The sequence below is a fragment of the Otolemur garnettii genome, unplaced genomic scaffold (genome assembly GCF_000181295.1).
Source record: "Otolemur garnettii isolate 467f Iridium unplaced genomic scaffold, OtoGar3 scaffold00108, whole genome shotgun sequence".
Classification (NCBI taxonomy): Eukaryota; Metazoa; Chordata; class Mammalia; order Primates; family Galagidae; genus Otolemur; species Otolemur garnettii.
This window is the reverse complement of record NW_003852503.1, coordinates 3626274-3646802: the sequence shown is the minus strand read 5'-3', so window position 1 is coordinate 3646802 and position 20529 is coordinate 3626274. Positions and strand designations below refer to the sequence as shown.

Below are 20529 nucleotides of genomic sequence, written 5' to 3'. Positions count from 1 at the left end.
CATATAAGAAACATCTCTTTCTAGCTGATACTTACCTATACTTATGTTCTCCCCTAAAATGAACCCAGTAGTTTAGGGTGCTCTGCTGGAAAGGGGGACATGGTCAACTAGCATATTGAAGAGCCTACTGAAGAGCTCAGGTTCTAGGGTCGGCTGCCCAAACCCCTGCGTCTCCACAGCCAGGCATGGGGTCTCTTCAACTTTCCTTTGCTGTAAAATTGGGGTAGCCCCATCTAGGAGGCAGGCCCCTGGACTGTAGCCCGGCCTTGGCTGCCTCTACTCAGCACTGGCATGGAGGCAGCAGGGAACTTTTGGAGCCTGGCCAGTGGGAAGTCAGGTCACACCAGCCCTGATCCTTAATTTCCTCACCTGTGAAAGGGGAAGATGATAAGGTCTTTCCGAGGCTGTCCTGAGAATTAAATGGAATAGCCACGCATGCTGTGTCTCGCACCAAGCCTGGCACACAGTAGGCACTCGGCACATGCTGGTTCCATGTGGCCCATGGAGCTTCCCTCCAGTTCTAAGACCTGGCTTCTGCCATTCTGCGTCCTCTCCTTCCTGTGCCCCTGATGACAGCCTCAGATAGACACTGCTGAAAAGGGAAGTGGCTAGAACGCAGAGAGAGGACCGGAAAGCAAAGAGGTGAGGTCCACCAGCCATTGGCTAAGCCAGGGCTGTGTCAGGGCAGTTCCCCTGGAGCTCACGCCCTGAACTCTGCAGGGCACAATGACAATAGTGTGTGAAAGTGAAAGGAGGTGCCAGGAACCTTTAGGCCAGAAGAAAGATACCAGTCACCCAGGTATAAGGCTAGCCTGCAGGGGACAAAAAGACATGTATTCAACCAGGGGGACTGTTGAACTATCCGGAGCCAGCCAACCCCTGGCTTCTGCTCTGGGACACATAACTTTGCCCTTTAAGTAAGAGCAGGAAAACACACTCAGCAATTGATGTACTTGACATTACGCCCACCTTGGGAAAGACCTCCCTTTCTACATGCTAGCACAGAACAGCGGGTAATAATTGTTCAGTCCTCTCGCCAGCTGACCTTCCTTTTAATATGGCTTTCTTACCCTTGTTGGCTAATCCTCTGCCTAGCTGATGAGAATGAATTAATCAATTCCTTTTGGCTCTCACAGGATGATTTGTTTCTCAAGCCTATTTTTCTTATCCCCTTCCCCCTATTGCTTATGATTTGAATGTTTATGCCTCCTAGAGGCCATAGGTTGGGATCCTAACTCCCAAGGTAACAGTATTAGGAGGCCAGGCCTTGGGAAGTTGTTCAGGTTGTGAGGGTAGCGCCCTCATGAACGGGATTAGTGCCTTACTAAAAAGCTAGAGGGAGCTCATTTGCTACATCTGCCGTGTGTGAATGCAGCTAGATGGGGCCATTTATGAAGCAGATACTTGGCCCTTACCAGACACCGAATCTGCCAGCACCTTGACCTTGGACTTCCCAGGCTCTAGAATTGTGAGAATAAATTTCTGTGCTTTATAACTCATCTAGTTTATGGCATTTTATTACAGCACCCCAAACAAAAACAGAATACTGGCACCAGGAGTGGGGTGTTACTGTAATAAATGCCTTAAAATGCGGTAGCAGCTTTGGAACTGGGTAATAGAAGAGTTATGATAGAGGCTGGAAGAGTTTAGAGGTACAGATAGCAAAAGCCTATAGTACCATGACCAGATGATTAGGGGTGACTCTGGTGAGGCCAACTGCTAATCTCTAGAGACAAGAGAGGCACAGTGGCATCTGCCATGGTCAATCTCAGGAGCAATGGACAGTCTATTCTCTCATTTCCTAAACAGCTCAGAATTTAGCAACAGTGTTGCCAGGTAAGACTCTTGTTTTTCTCCATGGGCCAGAAACAAGAATGGGGCCAGGACAGCTTATGTATACTTACAGTTAAGCCCTGCTGAGGGCTGTTCTGAGACTAGTCCTTCCATTCCAGACCAACATGTGAGTGTCTATAGGTGTTTAGCATTGTAAGTATGAAAAGCAAAATCCACTCTCAGAGGCTTATCAGGCCATTACTCATGAGACCTAGATACCCAGTTTTACTCCTGATCCTTCCCCTATTTCTTATTCCCCAGTGCAAAACCAACCAGGCCCAGCTGAGTGTCCTCCATAGACACTTGTCCCTCCCTTCTGGTGTCTGTGTCTAGTCTGGCCCTCACCCTCAGTGCCCCTCAGGACTTCTGTGGCAGTGTCCTGTCTGGTTTCTCTGCTTCTAACCTTGACATACTTCAATAAATCTTTCATGCTGGACAGAATGGAATTTCTAAAATGTAAATCCGACTATGTCATTCCCTTGCTTAAAAGCCTTCAGGGGCTCTCCCTACAGAATAGGAAACTGAGTTTTGGTTTGTTTTCTTTTTAACATGGCTTAAAAAGCGATCCAAGATCTGTTTTCATTATAGAGGCCAGAGCTGTTCTTTTAAAGCAAAAGTCAGGTAGTGCTGAGCCCTTGCTCTAAACACTCCCTGGGCTCTCCCTCTCTGGCTGCAGAGGCCAATGTCTTTACCGTGGCTGACTGGCCCTACTGTTCTGTTCTGACGGTTGTTCTCTCTGGCATCATTGACCACTGCCCTCTGTGGTCAATGCTCCAGCCACACTCTCTCTCCTACCCTGCAGTCCATAGGAGCACCAGGTACGATCCCACCTGAAGGTCCTCTGCTCCCTCATTGTGAGCCACTCCACCCGAGTTAACAGCATGGCTTAGTCCTCATTTCAGATGTCCCCTTCCCAGGGAGGCCTTCCCTGGCCATCCTATTTAAAACTAGAACTACTTTCCCTTGGTCCTTTTTTTTTTTAGCATTTCCTGAGTTAACACTTGTCTGACATAAATATTTCACTCATTTATTTTCTTAGTTGTTGGTCTACTCAGCTACAATAAAATATAAGTTCCCTGAGGAATTTTTGCCTATTTCACTCATTGCCAATCTCCAACACTTAGAACAGTGCTTAGCACATAAAAAGGTCTAATTAGGTATTTGCAGAATGAATAGACCTTGACTGTGTCTCCAGTTTCATTTCCAGCCACTCCTGCCCTCTGCAGCCCACTGCTACCCTGCTGACTGCCCCTCAACCTGTACAGGTGTTTCCAAGCCCCCGCCCTGCCTTTATTATTATTATTATTTTGCGGTTTTTGGCCGGGGCTGGGTTTGAACCTGCCACCTCCAGCCTATGGGGCGGGTGCCCTGCTCCTTTGAGCCACAGGTGCCGCCCTTTGCCTTTATTTTCTTCTCCTAGAATTCTTTGCCCCCCTCCCCTTCCTTTAGCCACTGCTGTTTACTCTTGAAGACCCAGATCAGATTCAGCGGCCTCTGTGAGTCCGTGTGGGGTGATTCCCCCAGGCTGGATTAAATGTTAGTTTTGTTCTCTCACTGCGTCATCTATTGACTCATGTTTAAAACAGTATACCCGAAATATCTGTGTAGACTTCTTTAGTAGACAGGGACCTCCTGGAGGGGCAGAGGCAATTATGTGTCTTAATCCTTCACTTCTCAGCTCCTGACATAGTGCTTGGTACCTACCAGGTGTTCAGATTTGTTGTTGTTCAGTGATTACATGACATAGACCTGGTATGAGGCTGTAACAGGGTAAAACCAGAGAAGAGTGCAACAGGGCGGCCTCAAAGCTGAACTGTGTCCGACAGTAGACAGAGCCCACCTTCCAGCTGGAGGAGGGACGGGAGGGGGCGTAAGGGTCTTGAAGGGGTCAGGGAAAGCATGTGACTAAAGCTGAGACTTAAAGAATGGGTATTTGGAGGAATAAGGAGGGAAAGAGAGGTGTCCAGTCTTTGAATAAAAGACTGGAAGCTAGCCAGAACTGGCCAGGAAGAGCTGATGACCCCGTAGAGGAAGTAATTGTGCTAGAAATGCCGCAGCTATCTCAGCCCAAATGCACAGTGCTTAGGCTGGCCCACAACCAGCTTGCTCACCAGAATTGTCTCAGTCCTTTCCATAGTAAGAGGTAAGCCCCCTGGAGCCTGGACATACTGGGTAGCCATTCTCTCTGGCAGGCAGTTGCTCTGCCCTCCCTTCCTGACTTCTGCTGGAACCCATTGCTGGGCCCGTGCTTACCTGCCTTTCACTATTACTGTTGTTGGCAGGTTAATGACCTGGTGACTTCTTTGCCCGTCACCTTAGAGTTGGGGGCGGTGAAAATCTACCAGAGTGGCATGTCTACTGCCGTGGAAACAGATTTTGGGCTCTTAGTGACTTTTGATGGCCAGCACTACGCCTCCATTTCCATCCCAGGCTCCTATTTAAACTCCACCTGTGGGCTCTGTGGGAACTACAATAAAAACCCGCTGGATGACTTCCTCCGTCCGGATGGCAGGCCGGCCATGTCCGTCCTGGATCTGGGAGAGAGCTGGAGAGTCTACCACGCGGACTGGAAGTGTGACTCCGGCTGTGTGGACAACTGCACTCTGTGTGATGCCACCACGGAAGCCCTCTACTTTGGCTCTGACTACTGCGGCTTCCTCAACAAGACGGATGGCCCCCTGTGGGAGTGCAGCACTGTCGTGGACCCCACGGCTTTTGTCCACAGCTGTGTGTACGACCTGTGCAGCGTGAGGGACAATGGCACACTCCTCTGTCAAGCCATCCAGGCCTACGCCCTCGTGTGCCAAGGCCTGGGCATTCCAATTGGAGACTGGCGAATCCAGACTGGGTGTGGTAAGCTGGTGTCCCGTCCGTAGGAAAGGCTGCCCCTGCACGGGGGGCAGGAGATAGGCTTCCAGTGCTCCTGCCAATGTCCTTGTTAAAGCCTGCAGCCCGAGAGTGAGGGGGAGGTTGAAATATCATAAACTGTAAAAGGATCTTTATTTTGCTCCCCACCCAATATCTTAGAAAGGAAACAAGAACCCATTGGTGAGCATCAGTGGTCTGGAAACATGGAATGTGTGCAGGAAAGGCTTGGCTGGAGGAAGCCCCTCCCCATAGCAGGGGACGGCAAGCCCAGAGTTGAGCAAGGATGGGGGGTTAACAGAGCCAGGTGACTGGCTCTGTGGCTGTTGAGTAAATGCAGTCACTGGCCTGGCTTATGAGAATCAGCCTTTGGGAAAATAGTTCGCCTCCCAGACTGAACCTACCACAATTGCCCCCTGGCCCTTTCTTCTCCTTGAGACCCTGTAGGGTTTGTGGCCCACTGCTGCTGGTCAAAGAAAGGGCTGCAGGGTATGGTATACCAAGAAAGGAGCCCCTTTTTTTCTGAAATGAATGTGAAGAATGGTTAGGAAAAGCCCAAGCTTTGGGGAAGAGCCAGGCTCTTTTGAACTATACTTTCAGATTAAGCATTTTGTACCACTTGTGTCTATTTTTACCTCTACCCCACTTAAGCCTCTTTTTCTCCTCCTATTATGTAAAATTCAAAACCAAACAAATGGATTTTGTTTCCTTCCGGGTCCTTGGTTTTCTCCATATGAGTAAATAGAAAATGGTAACCCATGCATTTGAGTGCTCCAGGGGTGAGCAGATTGAAAAGTTTCTGTAAAGGGTGGCACCTGTGGCTCAAAGAGGAGGGCGCCGGCCCCATGTACCGGAGGTGGTGGATTCAAACCCGGCCCCGGCCAAAAATTGGAAAAAAAAAAAAGTTTCTGTAGGTTCCAAGGCCAGCGGGGGATTTCTTCCTAGAAGTATAGGTTGGATTCAGTAAATCATCATGTATCAGATTCGATTCTTAGAGTACTGGCCAAATGACTAAGCCACAGTCTATTTTTCATGCTGTGTGATTGTCCAGCCTCTATGATGGCAACACATCCATATTTTTACTCTAATTGAAAATGAACCCAGCTTCCCTTTGATCCTTATCCAAATTGTCTAACTGACATTTGACCTATGAATACCCCCTTTTCCATCTTCCACATTTCTCTCCTTTTAGTGGGATGGAAATAATTCAGGGAGGTAGCTTGCTAGGCCCCTGAACCCCTGCCTATTGGATTCAGCCAGACTCATGCTCTTAATATAGTCTCAGATGTACTTACACTAAGAATTGGAAAGTTTCTAAGGCCAGAAGGGCCTTCAGAAGACATCTTATTCTGATGCAGTCTTCCGGAGAAACAGGCACAGAAATTCTTTGCAGATACCCAGAGTTCCTTCTTATTTTTAATATCCCAGGGAATTCATTCCCCAGCAGCCTTCCTTGGTCACGCTTAGGTATTTTAAGTACCTCCCTGTTAGAAATTTCACGTTTTCAAATTACTCCTCTAATGGTTACATTTTTCACTTCTCCTGGAAGTTGGATTTATTTCCTTTTAAGAATGGGCCACGCTCTTTAAAAATCAGATCCATTTATATGTCCATCAGTTGAAGCTCCTAAAAGTTCTCGAGGGTTGTAGATCACTAAATAATAAACCTATATTGAGTAATCAGTAGCGTAGCAAGGACAGCAACGGGAAGTTTAATTTCAGCCAAGGGAGCAAAGTCGAACGAAAGTTCACAGTGCAGCCACGTTGCTCAGTAGTCACCAGGAGAGCAGTTGGCCTGCACTTTACCGGTGCCCCAAAGGTCTCTCTTCCCCAGTGAGCGGCCGCCTGGCCCTCGCTGTAGGAGCTAAATGGTCCAAAAGGGGGCGCTCTTTCTCCTGGCCCCTGTGCTGGCTGGATTCGGGCCGCTTAGCACTTGGGGTCCGTTCACCTTGTTGTCGCGCTCTCTTCCCTTCCCGCGTCAGTGTCCACCGTGCAGTGCCCGAGCTTCAGCCACTATTCAGTGTGCACCAGCAGCTGCCCGGACACGTGCTCAGACCTGACGGCCTCGCAGAACTGCGCCACGCCCTGCACAGAGGGCTGCGAGTGCAATGATGGCTTCGTGCTCAGCACCAGCCAGTGCGTCCCGCTGCACAAGTGCGGCTGCGACTTCGACGGCCACTACTACACCATGGGGGAGTTCTTCTGGGCCACGGCCAACTGCACGGTGCAGTGCCTATGCGAGGAGGGCGGGGACGTGTACTGCTTCAACAAGACGTGCCGCAGCGGGGAGGTGTGCGCGGTGGAGGACGGCTACCAGGGCTGCTTCCCCAAGCGCGAGACTGTGTGTCTGCTCAGCCAGAACCAGGTGCTGCACACCTTCGACGGCGCCGCCTACGCCTTCCCGTCCGAGTTCTCCTACACCCTCCTCAAGACCTGCCCCGAGCGCCCGGAGTACTTAGAAATCGACATCAACAAGAAGAAGCCCGACGCTGGGCCGGAGTGGCTGCGCGGAGTCCGCATCCTGGTGGCTGAGCAGGAGGTCAAGGTCGGAGGAGTCGGGGCGGCGGAGGTCAAGGTAAGACTCCTTCTTCCCCGGAGGGTTTTCTGCTGAGTCGCGCCGAGCCAAGGAGCCAGAGTTTGCCTTTCTCTTCAGGTTGGCCTTTCTGCCTCTGCCTGTGAGCGGATTCTAAGAAGGAGGTGGCTCCAGAGCGAAACCGTTTGCTAACAATCGGCGCCCACTTAGACTCTGTGAGGCGGAGAAGTGGAGTGAAGCTGGATTTCCCCCGTTAGATGGATAGAGCAAGACTAGCTCTCCATGATAGCACATAACTTATGGAACTCTTGCTGCGTGCCAAGCACTATTCTAAGCCCTTCATAAGCAGTGTCACCCTTAGTCTTATGAGCCTCATTTTACAGGTGAGAATACTGAGGCACAGAGAGGTTAAGTAACTTTCCCAGGGACACACAGCCAGGAAGTGGATTCAAGCCCAGGCAGGTCGGCTCCAGGATCTGTGCTCTTAACCCTTGTGCTGTACTAACTCTCATACCTGCAGATGGCAGTCTACATGGGGTGACGTAGGGGGTGCCTGCTGTGGTGGTTCCCACTCCTCTGACAAGCTCTGAAAAACCCATCAGTAGGCATCCAGATGCATAGATCATTAGTTCTAGAAGGACCCCTGGGACTCAGCTAGTGCAGCCCCCTGTTTTCACATGAAGGTCCCACAGGGCTGAGTGAGGGTCCTGCTGTGCATTGTGGCAGAGCTAGGCTGTGGGGGAGGGGAATCCCCTACTCCCAGCGGCAACATGTATCACAGGAAGTCTAGTTTAGAAAACAAAATTCAACACATTGCCATCCAAGGAGATTGTAAAATACACATCACAAACCAAAAGGGCTGTTTCCATTCCCACTGCCGCACTGGAAGAGATTAACTTATAATAAGGCTAGTAGGAGGCAGATAGGTGGGTGGACAGCTAGATCATTAGCCACATCCACGCTCTCAGCCCCCAACAAGCTGGAACACAGGAAAAGTAAGATGGGAAAGGGGAAGAAGGATCCCAAAAGGTGGAGAAGAAGGGGATCCATTTGCAAAAGGCACTGAGCGGAGATGTCGGGGGGCTGGAGGAAGCTGTGTATCTAAGACGAGCTTTGCTACCGTTTCAGTTTTGTTTGTTTGGGGTTAGCTTAGGGTCTAGATAGATAAAGAGCACAAATGGGTCGGATCAGGGATGTCCCAAGAGAAAGAAACAAAGAAGCCCAGGAAAGAATAATTGGTGTTTTAAAAAAACAGTTGGTATCTGTGTTGTATTTCCCAAAGGGCCAGTCATAGGGCACAGACACGCCTTCGGTCCATAGCCTGGGAAATGGTGGGCACTCTGTGCGTCTCTGGAATTGAGGAGGGTGATTTGATTTTTCAGCTGAATGGTCAGGAAGTGGAGTTGCCTTTTTTCCATCCTTCGGGGAAGCTGGAAATTTATCGAAACAAGAATAGCACGACGGTGGAGTCCAAGGGCGTGGTGGCGGTGCAGTACTCAGATGCCGGTCTGCTGTACATCCGGCTGTCCACCGCTTACTTCAATTGCACCGGGGGCTTGTGCGGCTTCTTTAATGCCAACGCCAGTGACGAGTTCTGCCTCCCCAATGGCAAGTGCACGGACAACCTGGCGGTGTTCCTGGAAAGCTGGACCACTTTCGAGGAGATCTGTAATGGGGAGTGCGGGGACCTGCTGAAGGCCTGCAACAACGACTCGGAGCTGCTCAAGTTCTACCGGAGCCGCTCCAGGTGCGGCATCATCAACGACCCCTCCAACAGCTCCTTCCTGGAGTGCCACGGAGTGGTCAACGTCACCGCCTACTACCGTACCTGCCTTTTCCGCCTGTGCCAGAGTGGTGGCAACGAGTCAGAGCTCTGCGACGCCGTGGCCCGGTATGCCAGTGCTTGCAAGAATGCCGACGTGGAGGTGGGGCCCTGGCGGACCTATGAATTCTGCCGTAAGTTGGGGCCCTGGTGGGGTGGGGACATAGGGGCCACATTGGACCCTTTTACTCAGCACTCCCTCTCCAGGTGGGATGGAGCACAGGGCGATGTAATTTCGCTGTGCACCTTCCCTAGGTAGAGGTGCCCTCTGGCATGGAGACCCGTCCAGGCCTTTTCTCACCTTTCTTTTCTTTTTGAGACAGATTCTCATCTTGTCACCCTGGGTAGAGTGCCCATACTGAGAATGGCTTGAGTCTTTTTGTTTCTAATTGCACAATCCATTTTCATGTAGAACAATTAGCCACCAAGTCACCAGGTTGACTTGAGGTTTTATTTGGCAGAGGGGACAGGCACCACTGGGTCAAAGAACTAGAAGTTTGTGATAGCCTTTCCCTTGGCAAAGAAGGGCCCCATTCAGGTCAATAGGCAGTGATCACTTGGGGTGCCTTTCAGGGTATAGAGATTAGCGCTGCTCCCTGGGACAGAGCTGACAATGAGTATGAAGAGCGTATTGTTTTGCTGGGTTTTGTTTTGTCCCCAGAGTATCTGACCTCTCAGCAGGGCTTGGCATTACTAGTAGTAATTAGAATAATTGCTGGGAAGACCTGATATGTAACACCCTTGGGTATGGAGGAGGCCACAGGGAGGAATGATATGAAAAACCATCACCACCATGAAAGTTCTCTTCCCTGCCTCTGTTCATCTGTCTTCTGCTGTATTTCTTCCCATCTGCATTTATTTGTTTTTCAAACTTTTTATTTTGAAATAATTTCAAAATTCCATAGAAGAAATTTGTATGCCCATTACCCGGACTGACCTCTTGGTAACATTTTCTCTCTTCTCTCTATCATTCCCTCCCCTGTGTCTTCCTCCGCTTCTTCCTTTCCACCTTCTACTGGGGAGTGAGTCTCCGACATCACGCCTTTTACCCCTAAATACGGACTGTGTCTCCCCTTAGAATAAGGGCTATCACTTACGTAGCCACAGTACAGTTACCGGCTGTAGGAAATGTAACATTGACACAACAATTTTACATCCATCTCCCAATTTTGTCACTTGACTCAGTAGCGTCAAGCGGCCTTTTGTTTTTGGTGGCCTTACTGCCGACCTAGTCTAGGGCTGCATGCTGCACTTCATTGTCACACCTGGAACGACTCTTCAGTTGTCTTTGCCTTTTATGACACTGCCATTTTTGAAGAATACAGCCTCCTCCTTTTTACAATGGCATGGCCCTCCGTTTGGTCCTGCTGCTTCCTCTCGATAAGCGTCAGCTGCACACCCTCACACAGCCACTCGTGCAGGGGACACGTGGTGTTCTCGTGGCCTCACAGCCCAGGTGCTGCCAAGCACCGTTTGTGGGCCACATGCACAGTGATCCCCTGGGCAGGGTGTTGTCCAGCATCTCTGCTGTCGGCTGCTGTGTTTTTCCCCTTGCAATTAATAAGCAATCCGTGGGGAGACGGTTTAAGATCACGCAAATATCCGGCTCTTCCTCTAAGCCCCCCTCCTTGATTTATCGGCATTGTTGATTATTTCATGTATCCATCTCTCCTGTGAGGATTACAGACTGGCGGTTTCTGCCTCTGGCCCATCCTCCTCCTTTGCCAGTCAGCTATGGTCACTGTGTGACAAGCGTCCTTTCCTTCTGTCTGTCTGGTGATCTACCTATCTAGGTGTCTGTCTGTCTCTCTGCCTGTCAATCATCTTATCATGGATTCCTATTTTGTCCAGTGGTTTAGATTTCATATTACATGTGTTAGTTATTTTTTGTGTTAAAATTGTCCCAGCTTTGGCCTGTGGGAGCCCCTTCAGACTGCCCGCTGTGCCCCTTTCTCACACCGCCATCATTTTTTTAAAGCCCTTTCTTAGTTCGGGAGATAACAAGATGCTCCACACTCATTTCTTAATCTTCCCAGCCCCAGGCTGGACTCAGCCATTACTCAGAGAGGCCCTTGTTCCTTTTGGTGGGGGCTGTTATTATAAAACAAGCTCTGGGCAAGTTGTACCCACTGATCTCAGGTCTCCTGGCTTTGCCTCTAGGCACTTTGAATAGGCAGAGCTCATAACTAAAAAACACACGTGTGCGTACATCTTTTTAAACCTCTCATTTCTGAGCTTGGGGAGTCTGAGGACCAAGTAGAGGGGTTGGTGCCTGTCATCTCAGAGAAGGGCAGTCAAATCCCTGGTGAACCCTCCCTGCCCTGGGGAGGGACTCATAGCAGGTACTGTGCCCCCAAAGCTGGAATTTAGCTTTCCTAAAGTCACCTATAGCAGGAACACTCCCCAGTTTCTAGTGGCCATATGTCTATGGGACCTCATAATACTTTCCCAAAGCCTTTTTATTTATTTATTTTTAAAATATGGAATGCTTCACGAATTTGCGAGTCATCCTTGCGCAGGGGCCATGCCAATCTCTGTAGCATTCCAATTTTAGTACGTGTGCTGCTGAAGCGAGCACCCAGAGCCTTTTGAGATCCACCCCCCAGCATGCTCTTTTATCCCATCTCCAACGTACCCAACACTGTTTCTGGTCCTGCACCCATGCCATGCTTTCTAGTTGCGTGTCATTCACGGTACAGGATTACTGAGTCTCCCCTATACCAAATCTGTTCTGTTGCTAGGCCACGTCGCTGCCGTCCTGTTAGACTGCTGCCTGACGGGGAATGTTTCTGGATTGTTTTGTACTGAATGGGGCAGTTTGGTGACACTGTGTGTGCCAGCTTAGCGGGCGTGATGGTGGTGCTCCCTCTCTGCCCACACGTGATGGTTACTGAGAATCCCTCCTCTGGGCCAGCACAGCTAAAGGAAGCTCTTATAAGGGCCTTTTTTAGAGAAAGATGTGGGCAGAAGCAGCCATGTGGGACATGGCTTCCTTGGGCAGAGGGCCAGGGCTCCCACTTGAGACAGCCCCCAGGATGTCCTGTGCAGACCTTGTATACTGTGTCTGGCAAGGACTGGTGTGTGCACACTTGACCAATCACATCTCCAGGTACCGAGAGATTCATCTGGTCAGGGTCTTGCAGAATGGGGACCGGACTGGGTCACAGCTGCATTTCAGGAACACAGTCTTCTTTGAACCTAGAGAGAGACAACCACGGCTTCTCTGTTCAGATATTTTTAACCAGCCCTCCATGGGCAGAGCCAGGCTGCCCAATTAAGTAATTTCACAGAGGCATTTCTGGGCCCACGGGAAGTTTTATTATTCCACGTCTGTATGTTCCAGACTTTCAGACAAATTCAGACAACACCGTAAGTCATACAGGGAGAGCCATTTAAATAAGTTGTGTTATTTGCTATCATCATAAATCTGTACTCGGTATTAGAACATTCATAATTTAGAGACAAATGTGAAAATTCCTATAGATGGACATATATAATCCATGCTGAACTAGCCTTCAACTCCAAAGGAGATAGTCCTTCAGCCCAGAGGAAAAAAAGATTGGCTGCCAGTATGCAGAGCAGAACTGTGGAGTTGGTACTTGTGGGCAGAGCTATTATTGCCGTGCAATTTATTTCTCTGTAGTGTCCTTTATGTCCTTGCATTGTAAAACACCATTAAGACCTGATGGTATGCGTAGAGCCCAAGAAAGTTTTAGAGCAGAGATCTTATTTTCCCAGAAGACCTTCCTCAGATCTCAGACTCGTAGGGGATTTCCCCTGTGCCGCTGTCAAATTGTGAGCAATCAGGGTAACAGAGAGAAATGAGACGCTTACCCAGAGCTCCACGGTGAGCAGTACAGGCTGAGAACTTGGTGTGTGCTGTGCATTTGGGCTCAGGAACTTGATCTACCCAGGAAGGATTCAGGGGGACACACAGTCTAAAATGGGCTTTGAGGGGTGGGTAGGATTTGGCTTTGTGGTGGATGGTCCAGGCAGGGGAAGTGAGCAGAGGAGGTGGGGGGTGACCATGTGCCAGGGTGGGGAGCAGCCAACCAGAGGGCACCAGGAAAGATGAAGGGAGAAAACAAGTCAGTTTGTAGAGTGAAAACTCATCCATGTTTGTATAAGGAGGGAAAGGGCATACTATTTGTTGAGACCCAACCATGGACTTGATGTGTTAGATTATTAATCTTTAGAACAACCTTGCTAGGTGACTGTGGTTCTTAGGTAATGAAAGAGGAGACTGAAGCTCAGGGACATTCCAACACATGCCAGAGTTAAGTCAGCCTCCCCGTCTCTCTGGCCCCAAAGCACTTGTTTCCTCTGGCTCACCACACTCCTTCTCCAGAGTCTTCACATCCGGAGGATGGGACTTGAGTCCCTCACTGGCACTTACTAGTTATATTTAGTTAAATCATTGACCTTCAGTTTCCCACCTATAAGATAAGAAGAAGATTTCTCTGACTTTCCGGGTTGTTGAGATGTGGTACACAAAGGGCCTAGGACAATGCCTGGCACATCGGAGGTGCTCAACACTGGCTCTGCAGACTCAGAGCCTTCTACAAGAAAGATAAGTGCCCCGGCATATGAATGAGGGGTTTGCCGAGCCTCAGATCACAACGTCCGAGGTGTTCACTGTACAAGGAGAACACACATGTACACACATACACATGCACACACACTTCTATCTCTGACCTCTGTCCTTGTCTCACGCCTTTCTTCTCCTTGACCACCCTCAGCTCTGGAATGCCCCGAGAACAGCCATTTTGAGGAGTGTGTGACCTGCACAGAGACCTGTGAGACCTTGGCCCTGGGCCCCATCTGTGTGGATACCTGCTCTGAGGGGTGTCAGTGTGACGAGGGCTATGCCCTGCTGGGCAGCCAGTGCGTCACCCGGAGCGAGTGTGGCTGCAACTTCGAGGGGCATCAACTTGCCACCAATGAGACCTTCTGGGTGGACCTGGACTGCCAGATCTTCTGCTATTGCAATGGCACGGACAACAGCGTCCACTGTGAGACCATTCCCTGCAAGGATGATGAGTTCTGCATGGAGGAGAGTGGCCTGTACTACTGCCAGCCCCGCACCGATGCCTCCTGCATCGTCTCAGGCTACGGCCACTACCTCACCTTTGACGGCTTCCCCTTTGACTTCCAGACCAGCTGCTCCCTCACCCTGTGCACCACGGGAAGCAGGCCGAGCTCAGACTCTTTCCCCAAGTTCATTATCACAGCCAAGAATGAGGACCGGGACCCATCCCTGGCCTTGTGGGTCAAGCAGGTGGACGTGACTGTATTTGGCTACAGCATCGTGATTCACCGGGCCTACAAGCACACTGTGTTGGTGAGTGACCTCAGGTGGGGACATCAGGACAGGGGTCAGCAAGAAAGACTTGCTGGATCAGGTGGGTCCAGAATCCAAAGAAGAGCTTAGTATCTGACAGCAGAGAGAGGCCCTGCAGATTTTTCTGTCACTATCGTATACCAGCAGGGCTAGCTCTTGAAAGGTGGCTTTCCCATCATAGCAGAGCACGCTGGAGAGAGCGCAGACCTGGATTAGAATTCCAGCTGGGCAACCGCTGTGTGACTTTGCACAGTCACTTGCTAGCATGGCTGCTCCATCTGTGACAAAAGACATCTGTCTAGCACAGACTAGGCCTCCCTAAGGGGTGCTATTGTTCCAAGCAGCCCCCTTCCCTTTCTTGAGATCACAGTGCTATCCTGTGCGGGCTCCTCCCTCTCTCCCAGTCTCCCTGTTGGTACCACGGGAATCATGAGTCTCATACGTGGAGCACCAGGCCTCACCTTCCATCCCATTGCTCACCGGCTTTAGCAGTCTCTTTTTATCCTACCCACACTTTCCACCCACAAAGCACTTGACCATGAAGACAGGTGTAGAAGGGGTGAGAAGTTCTGCACATCAGGCCTCAGCCATGTCTTGGAGCCTGACAGGAAGCTAGCAGCCTGCATGCTGGCTTTCCAGGGAGCTGAGTTAGGGGGCTGGCTTTTAGACATTATTCTCCCAGGTCTGCCATAATTTTTCTGTCTCTGAGGGGACTCTTTATCTTATAGGCCCTCTCTTAAAAATCCTGAGGTAAACTAAAGTGAACTAGAGCTCCCCGGGCACCTATATGGTTTTCTTTCCTTCCTTGGGATTTCACACCCTCCTTTTCTGACAAACAGAGGTCCCCGAGCTTCTTGAATTATCTTCCTTTTAGTGTTTATTGGGGAATCTGCCTTCTTAGCATGGAAGGCAGCAACCCCACTGTGCCCATTCTTCTTCCCTTTCTTGGCTATTATGACCCTAAATCCCAATTGTTTTCCTCTGCACGTCTCATCACCGCTTATTCTGGCGTCTGTTATTGCATTAATCATATTGTATTTTTTCATGATCTTCGTGTCTAACTCCCTCGATTCCGATCATGGACTTCTTAAGGGCAGGGACCATACCTAATCCATCTTTTGGCTGAATCAAAGTACAGTGCCCTGCGCCTGGCGACACTCCAGTGAATGAATGAGATGACAGAATGACCCCTTTCTTCCAAGGTTCCTGTGACTTTCATCACAGTGCCAGTTACCATGTCAATAGTCTGAGAGATTAAATTGCCACGTAGGCAAGTTAGGACCGTATCTGATGCTTTTTTCTTTTTACCCACATAAGATATCTAGCAAACGTCTGGGTACTTGGAACTGCCCATCATAATGACTTCTCTCTCCTCTGTTTTCACTGTATGTTAAAACAAATCTCTTGATCATTTTGTCCGAGTGGCTCACATCACATTTGTCCTCTTCTCCAGATCTGAGATCTTTCCACCCTTAGAATTTTAATTTCCATGTAGTTACTTGTCTTTTTGACATTTAACACTCTTGGACCTTCCTACATTTCAGGTTTTTTCTTTACTTTTCAAATAGAATCTGTCCACAGGTCCTGCCCCATCTACATTGTTATGCATTTTATTTTCTGCCCCGTGACACACTCTTTGCATTCAGCTTTATGGATACGTGAGGCTGCGCTTGTAACTTTCTGACCTGTCCCCAGCTACTTTCACAGATAGGCTGGTACATCCTCACGAACACTAATTCTTTTCTCAGCCTGGCCCTTCTCTCTGCTTCAGAGTAAGGGATTCCTTACTCTCCTCCTTCCCTGGCCCTGTGGGGTTAAGTCCTGGGCAGGCTCTCCTTCCAGGCATGTGCCCTGCTTTAATTCCAGGAGATATGCACTCTGCTAATGTCAAGAGCCAAGAGAACCACACAGCTGAGTCCTTCACTTAGAGCAGCGGATAGAGAAGGCATGTGTCAGTTTCTTAAGGCTGCTGTAACAAAATTCTACAAACTGAATGGCTTAAAACAGTAGACATTATTCTCTCTCAGCTCTGAAGGCTGGAAGTCCAAAGTTAAGGTGAAGGCAGGGCCATGCTCCCTCTGTGGCTCTAGGGGAGAATCTGTCCTGGCTTCTCCAGGTTGGAGGAAGTCCCTGGGGCTCCGTGATTTTTGGCAGCATAGCCCCAGTCTCTGTCTCTGTCTTTACCTGGCCTCCTTTCTTCTGTGTCCCCTGTTTGTCGGTGTCCAAATCTCCCTCTTTGTTTAAGGACACCATTCATTGGAGTTAGGCCCTACCCAATCCAGGATAACCTCACCTTAGCTGTATTACCTCTTCCAAGGTCAACATTCACAGATATGGGGGGTCAAGACCTCATTATATTTTTCAGTGGGAGACACAATTCAACCTGCACGAGCATCACAGAGGAATAGATTAAAGGACAAGTGGCCTCCTTGTCAGGGTCCTTCTTTCTAAGTCACCTGCATGTTCTAAGTTTTCAAGCTGGCAACAGAGTACATTGTAGCTTTCAAGCCCTTGACAGGAAGACCAAGTTCAGGCTGCACTGAAGGTTCTTTTCTTTGGGGCTTGGGGGATAGATTTAGCAGTTACTCTGAGTTATTAATATGCATCACAGGATCTGCTTATTCAATGATTTGCATTTGTTTTTCCCGTGATGTTATTATTAGTCACCATCTCTCCCTGTGCCTGAAGAATAATGGCCATCAGAGCAACAGTGTGAAATAACGGGCCGGGCAAAACAGCCCAGAGCACGGGTCACTGCTGCTGCTCTCAGAAATAGAGGGTGACGTGGAAGTGATTCCTTGGGACATGCAGGGTCCTTCTGTGACTCTGACCTTTCTCGGCATTCAGCTGCACTGTAGGACGTGGGAAAATCCATGATGCCAAGGGAAGCTGGAAATTAGCCTGCTATCTAGGGGAGTGGGGCCGAGCCATGGAAGGGAGCCTCTCCCCAGGGCGGGTGCTGCCGCAGCCCAGGCTCTGCAGATTGCCTTTCTCATGCCACCACCCTCAGGCTTCCAGGCAGCCAAGTCTGACTCAGCTCAGGCCTGGAGGCCTGTGTCTCTATCCCTTACTTGCAGTCCAGTAGCCATCAGAGAAGAGTGAGGTTTTGAGCATCACTCTGACTTGGTTTAGCTCCACTGCTGCCTATTCTGTGCCCAGCCCTGGGGTGTAGAAAAATAAATCCAATACGGCTGCAGTCCTATGAGAGCCTAGAGTCCAGGGGAGAGACAGACGTGTTAACAGTTAGGGTCAGGGTAATGTGAAGGGCTGTGAGAGCAGAGAGGACGGGTTGCCCTAGCTAGCCCAGGAGCTTCAGGGAGGGCTTCCTGGAAGAGAGAATTCAGAGCTAAGCCCTCAAAGTGCACATTTGCTAGGCTGAGAATGAGATGTGGGCATCCAGGAAAAGTGAACACTGGGGAAGACTTATGGGGGTGCAAATTGTAGGGTGCATGGGGTACCTTGAAATGTCTAGAGAATTGTTTAAAGAAAACCTCTCCCCTAAAACTTTAATACGTTGCCTTATTTCTAATACTTGAGTATTTGAAATACACTTCCCACACCCTTCCCCAGCCTTCTTCCCATCCTCCTCGGCAGCGTCCTCCCCATCCCTCCAGCTCTGCAGCTGTTTCAGACAGACCGTCCCTTTCCCTCGGCCCTCCTGTCCCTGAGCTCCCTCCTCCCTCCATTTCTCACTCACGGGGAGAGACTCTGGGCAGTGGTGCCGGGTGGAGGCAGCCGTCATGGGGCTCCTGAGGCGGGAGAAGCCGAGCTGTCTTAGCCCAGGGTACTCCTTTCTCAGGGTTCTCTTGGCAATGACAGAATTTGCAAGCCTTTTGCTCCATCCACTTACATTGCCTCCCCGAGACATTGCCTCCTGCATGACACCAGGTAGCCAAGGAACATAGAATACAAGGAAACTTCGGCAGAAAAGCCAGCTGGCGTAGATCAGCCTCTGAGCCCACAGCTTTGAGCTTATTAGCTGTGAGCTTTCAGGGCAGGTCAGAGTCTCCCAGGCCTGACCTCACACCTGCTCCCACCCTCCATGCACTCTGTCGCTTAAGTGGCTGTCACGGCCTCTTCAGCTCCTTTCTTCAAGGCACAGAGAATGAGGCATCTCTTCCTCTTCCTGCAGCCACCCTTCACCTGCGCTAACTTGCTTTTTGCCTTCGTGGGATTCTTGCCTGCCTGTCATCTCCTCTCCTCCTGACTTCAGCCTTTCCCTTCCTGCAAGGTCCTTCTCTGCAACCATACACTTGCTCACACACTCAGCCACAACCAAAGGCAGCGGTGAGGTGTGTTTCAGTAGCACCCAGGCTGGGTCTTGGCCAGAGGTGGAGGAGAACACGAGAGGAGTAAACACAACATACTCCCGGTGCCCAGACGAGGGAGTGATTCCTTCTCAGCACGGGCTGGAAAAATCTTGCCTTACTGAAGAGGCAACACTGGAGCAGGGGCTAGAAGGCAGGAGGGATGTTGCTGGGTGGAGAGTGGCATCCCAGCAGATGCAACGGCAAAGCAAAGTCATCCTTCAAGAAAAAAATAACCCAAAGACACTAATCCATTGGCACTAAAATAAATCCAGGATGGAGGTAGAAATGGAAACACAGGAGTTGTGGGTTTGGGTATTTTAGTTTCAGCTTTAATTGAATTCTTATTACCCTCTCATTACCTTGGAGAAAACAATTTGAACTCCTGGGGGAAGCAGTGCTACATAAACAGAAGGCACTGAAATAAATAGGTATATTAGTGTACCAAGGATAGGCGTTTAAGTCTGTTCAAATCCTAATAATGGTAGTTGACTGACATAAACAGCACTGCGTGCCAGGACTGCATTCAACCTGCTCAAACTTGCCCCTGGGACTTGTCTTTCGAGAGACTAATCATTCAAGGAAGAGTCAGGAACTCTCTAGGCCAACCGTCTTTCTCCACTTCCTCTCTCCTCTTCCAGATCAATGATGAGCGGCTCTATCTGCCCCTGAAGCTGGGACAAGGCAAGATAAACATCTTCTCCTTTGGCTTCCACGTGGTGGTGGAAACTGACTTTGGCCTGAAGGTCGTGTACGACTGGAAGACCTTCCTGTCCATCACGGTCCCCCGCAGCATGCAGAACAGCACCTATGGCCTGTGTGGCCGCTACAATGGCGACCCCGACGACGACCTGGAGATGCCCATGGGCCTGCTGGCGTCGAGTGTCAATGAGTTTGGGCAGAGCTGGGTGAAGAGGGACACCTTCTGCCAGGTGGGCTGTGGGGACCGCTGTCCCTCCTGTGCCAAGGTAGAAGGTTTCTCCAAGGTGCAGCAGCTGTGTGGCCTGATCCCCAACCAGAACGCCGGCTTCTCCAAGTGCCACAGCAAGGTCAACCCCGCCTTCTTCTACAAGAACTGCCTGTTTGACTCCTGCATCGATGGGGGCGCGGTGCAGACCGCCTGCAACTGGCTGCAGAACTACGCCAGCACCTGCCAGACTCAGGGGATCATGGTGACCGGCTGGAGGAATTACACGTCCTGCTGTGAGTGCTTCCTGTCCTCTCTCCTGTGGCTTCTCTTCATTCTTTTTTTGTTTGCTTGTTTTTATTGAAACAGGGTCTTTATCTGTCACCCTGGCTAGAGAGCAGTGGTATCATCATAGCTCACTGCAGCCTCAAATTCCTGGGCTCAAGTGATCCTCCTGCTTCAGCCTCCTGAGTAGCTAGGACTATAGGTGTCCACCACAATGTCCTGCTAATATTTGGTCAAGACAGGATCTTGCTCTTATAAGGCTGGTTTTGAACTGCTGGCCTTAAGCAAACTTCCTAGCAGCTTCCCAGAGTCCTGGGATTACAGGTGTGAGCCACTGTGCCTGTCCTGTATCCTCATTCTTGAGTGCTATCCTTGCACAGGGCCACGCTAATCTTCCCTGTATCGTTCCAATTCTAGAGTAGGTGCTCCTGAAGCCAGCACAGCTCCTCATTCTTGATTGGTGTGGGGGTCCAGTCTTCCACCTCCATAGAAGACGGAACACATTCAGCAAGCAATTTAAGGGTACACAGTTTGGAATTGTGTTTGTTAATTGAAACAGGATATGTAACCTCCTATTTCCTTATCTGTAGGATGGGGTTAATACCCCTTATTTCATGGGTTACCCTGACGATGAAAT

The 20529-nt window shown here is 49.9% G+C and overlaps 1 protein-coding gene and 2 non-coding genes across 6 annotated transcripts in view; 1 reads left to right on the top strand and 2 right to left on the bottom strand.

Moving 5' to 3' along the window:
- TECTA (tectorin alpha) overlaps positions 1-20529 on the top strand; it is a 147701-nt gene that overhangs the window by 17857 nt on the left and 109315 nt on the right. For 3 of the 4 annotated variants that reach the window (XM_023517294.1, XM_023517296.1, XM_023517295.1), the window contains 5 exons: positions 4116-4686; positions 6680-7272; positions 8613-9186; positions 13792-14393; positions 19342-19903. In XM_023517294.1, the coding sequence (XP_023373062.1) occupies positions 4116-4686; positions 6680-7272; positions 8613-9186; positions 13792-14393; positions 19342-19903 (2902 nt within the window). Of the gene's footprint in view, positions 1-4115; positions 4687-6679; positions 7273-7375; positions 7614-8612; positions 9187-13791; positions 14394-19341; positions 19904-20529 lie in introns of those variants that run through there. The other variant, XM_023517297.1, reaches the window with a different exon arrangement.
- LOC111727487 lies at positions 11527-11630 on the bottom strand. Its single transcript, XR_002775040.1, has one exon. It is a non-coding gene; the product is annotated as a U6 spliceosomal RNA (small nuclear RNA).
- On the bottom strand, positions 20227-20333 carry LOC111727490. The gene has a single exon (XR_002775043.1). It is a non-coding gene; the product is annotated as a U6 spliceosomal RNA (small nuclear RNA).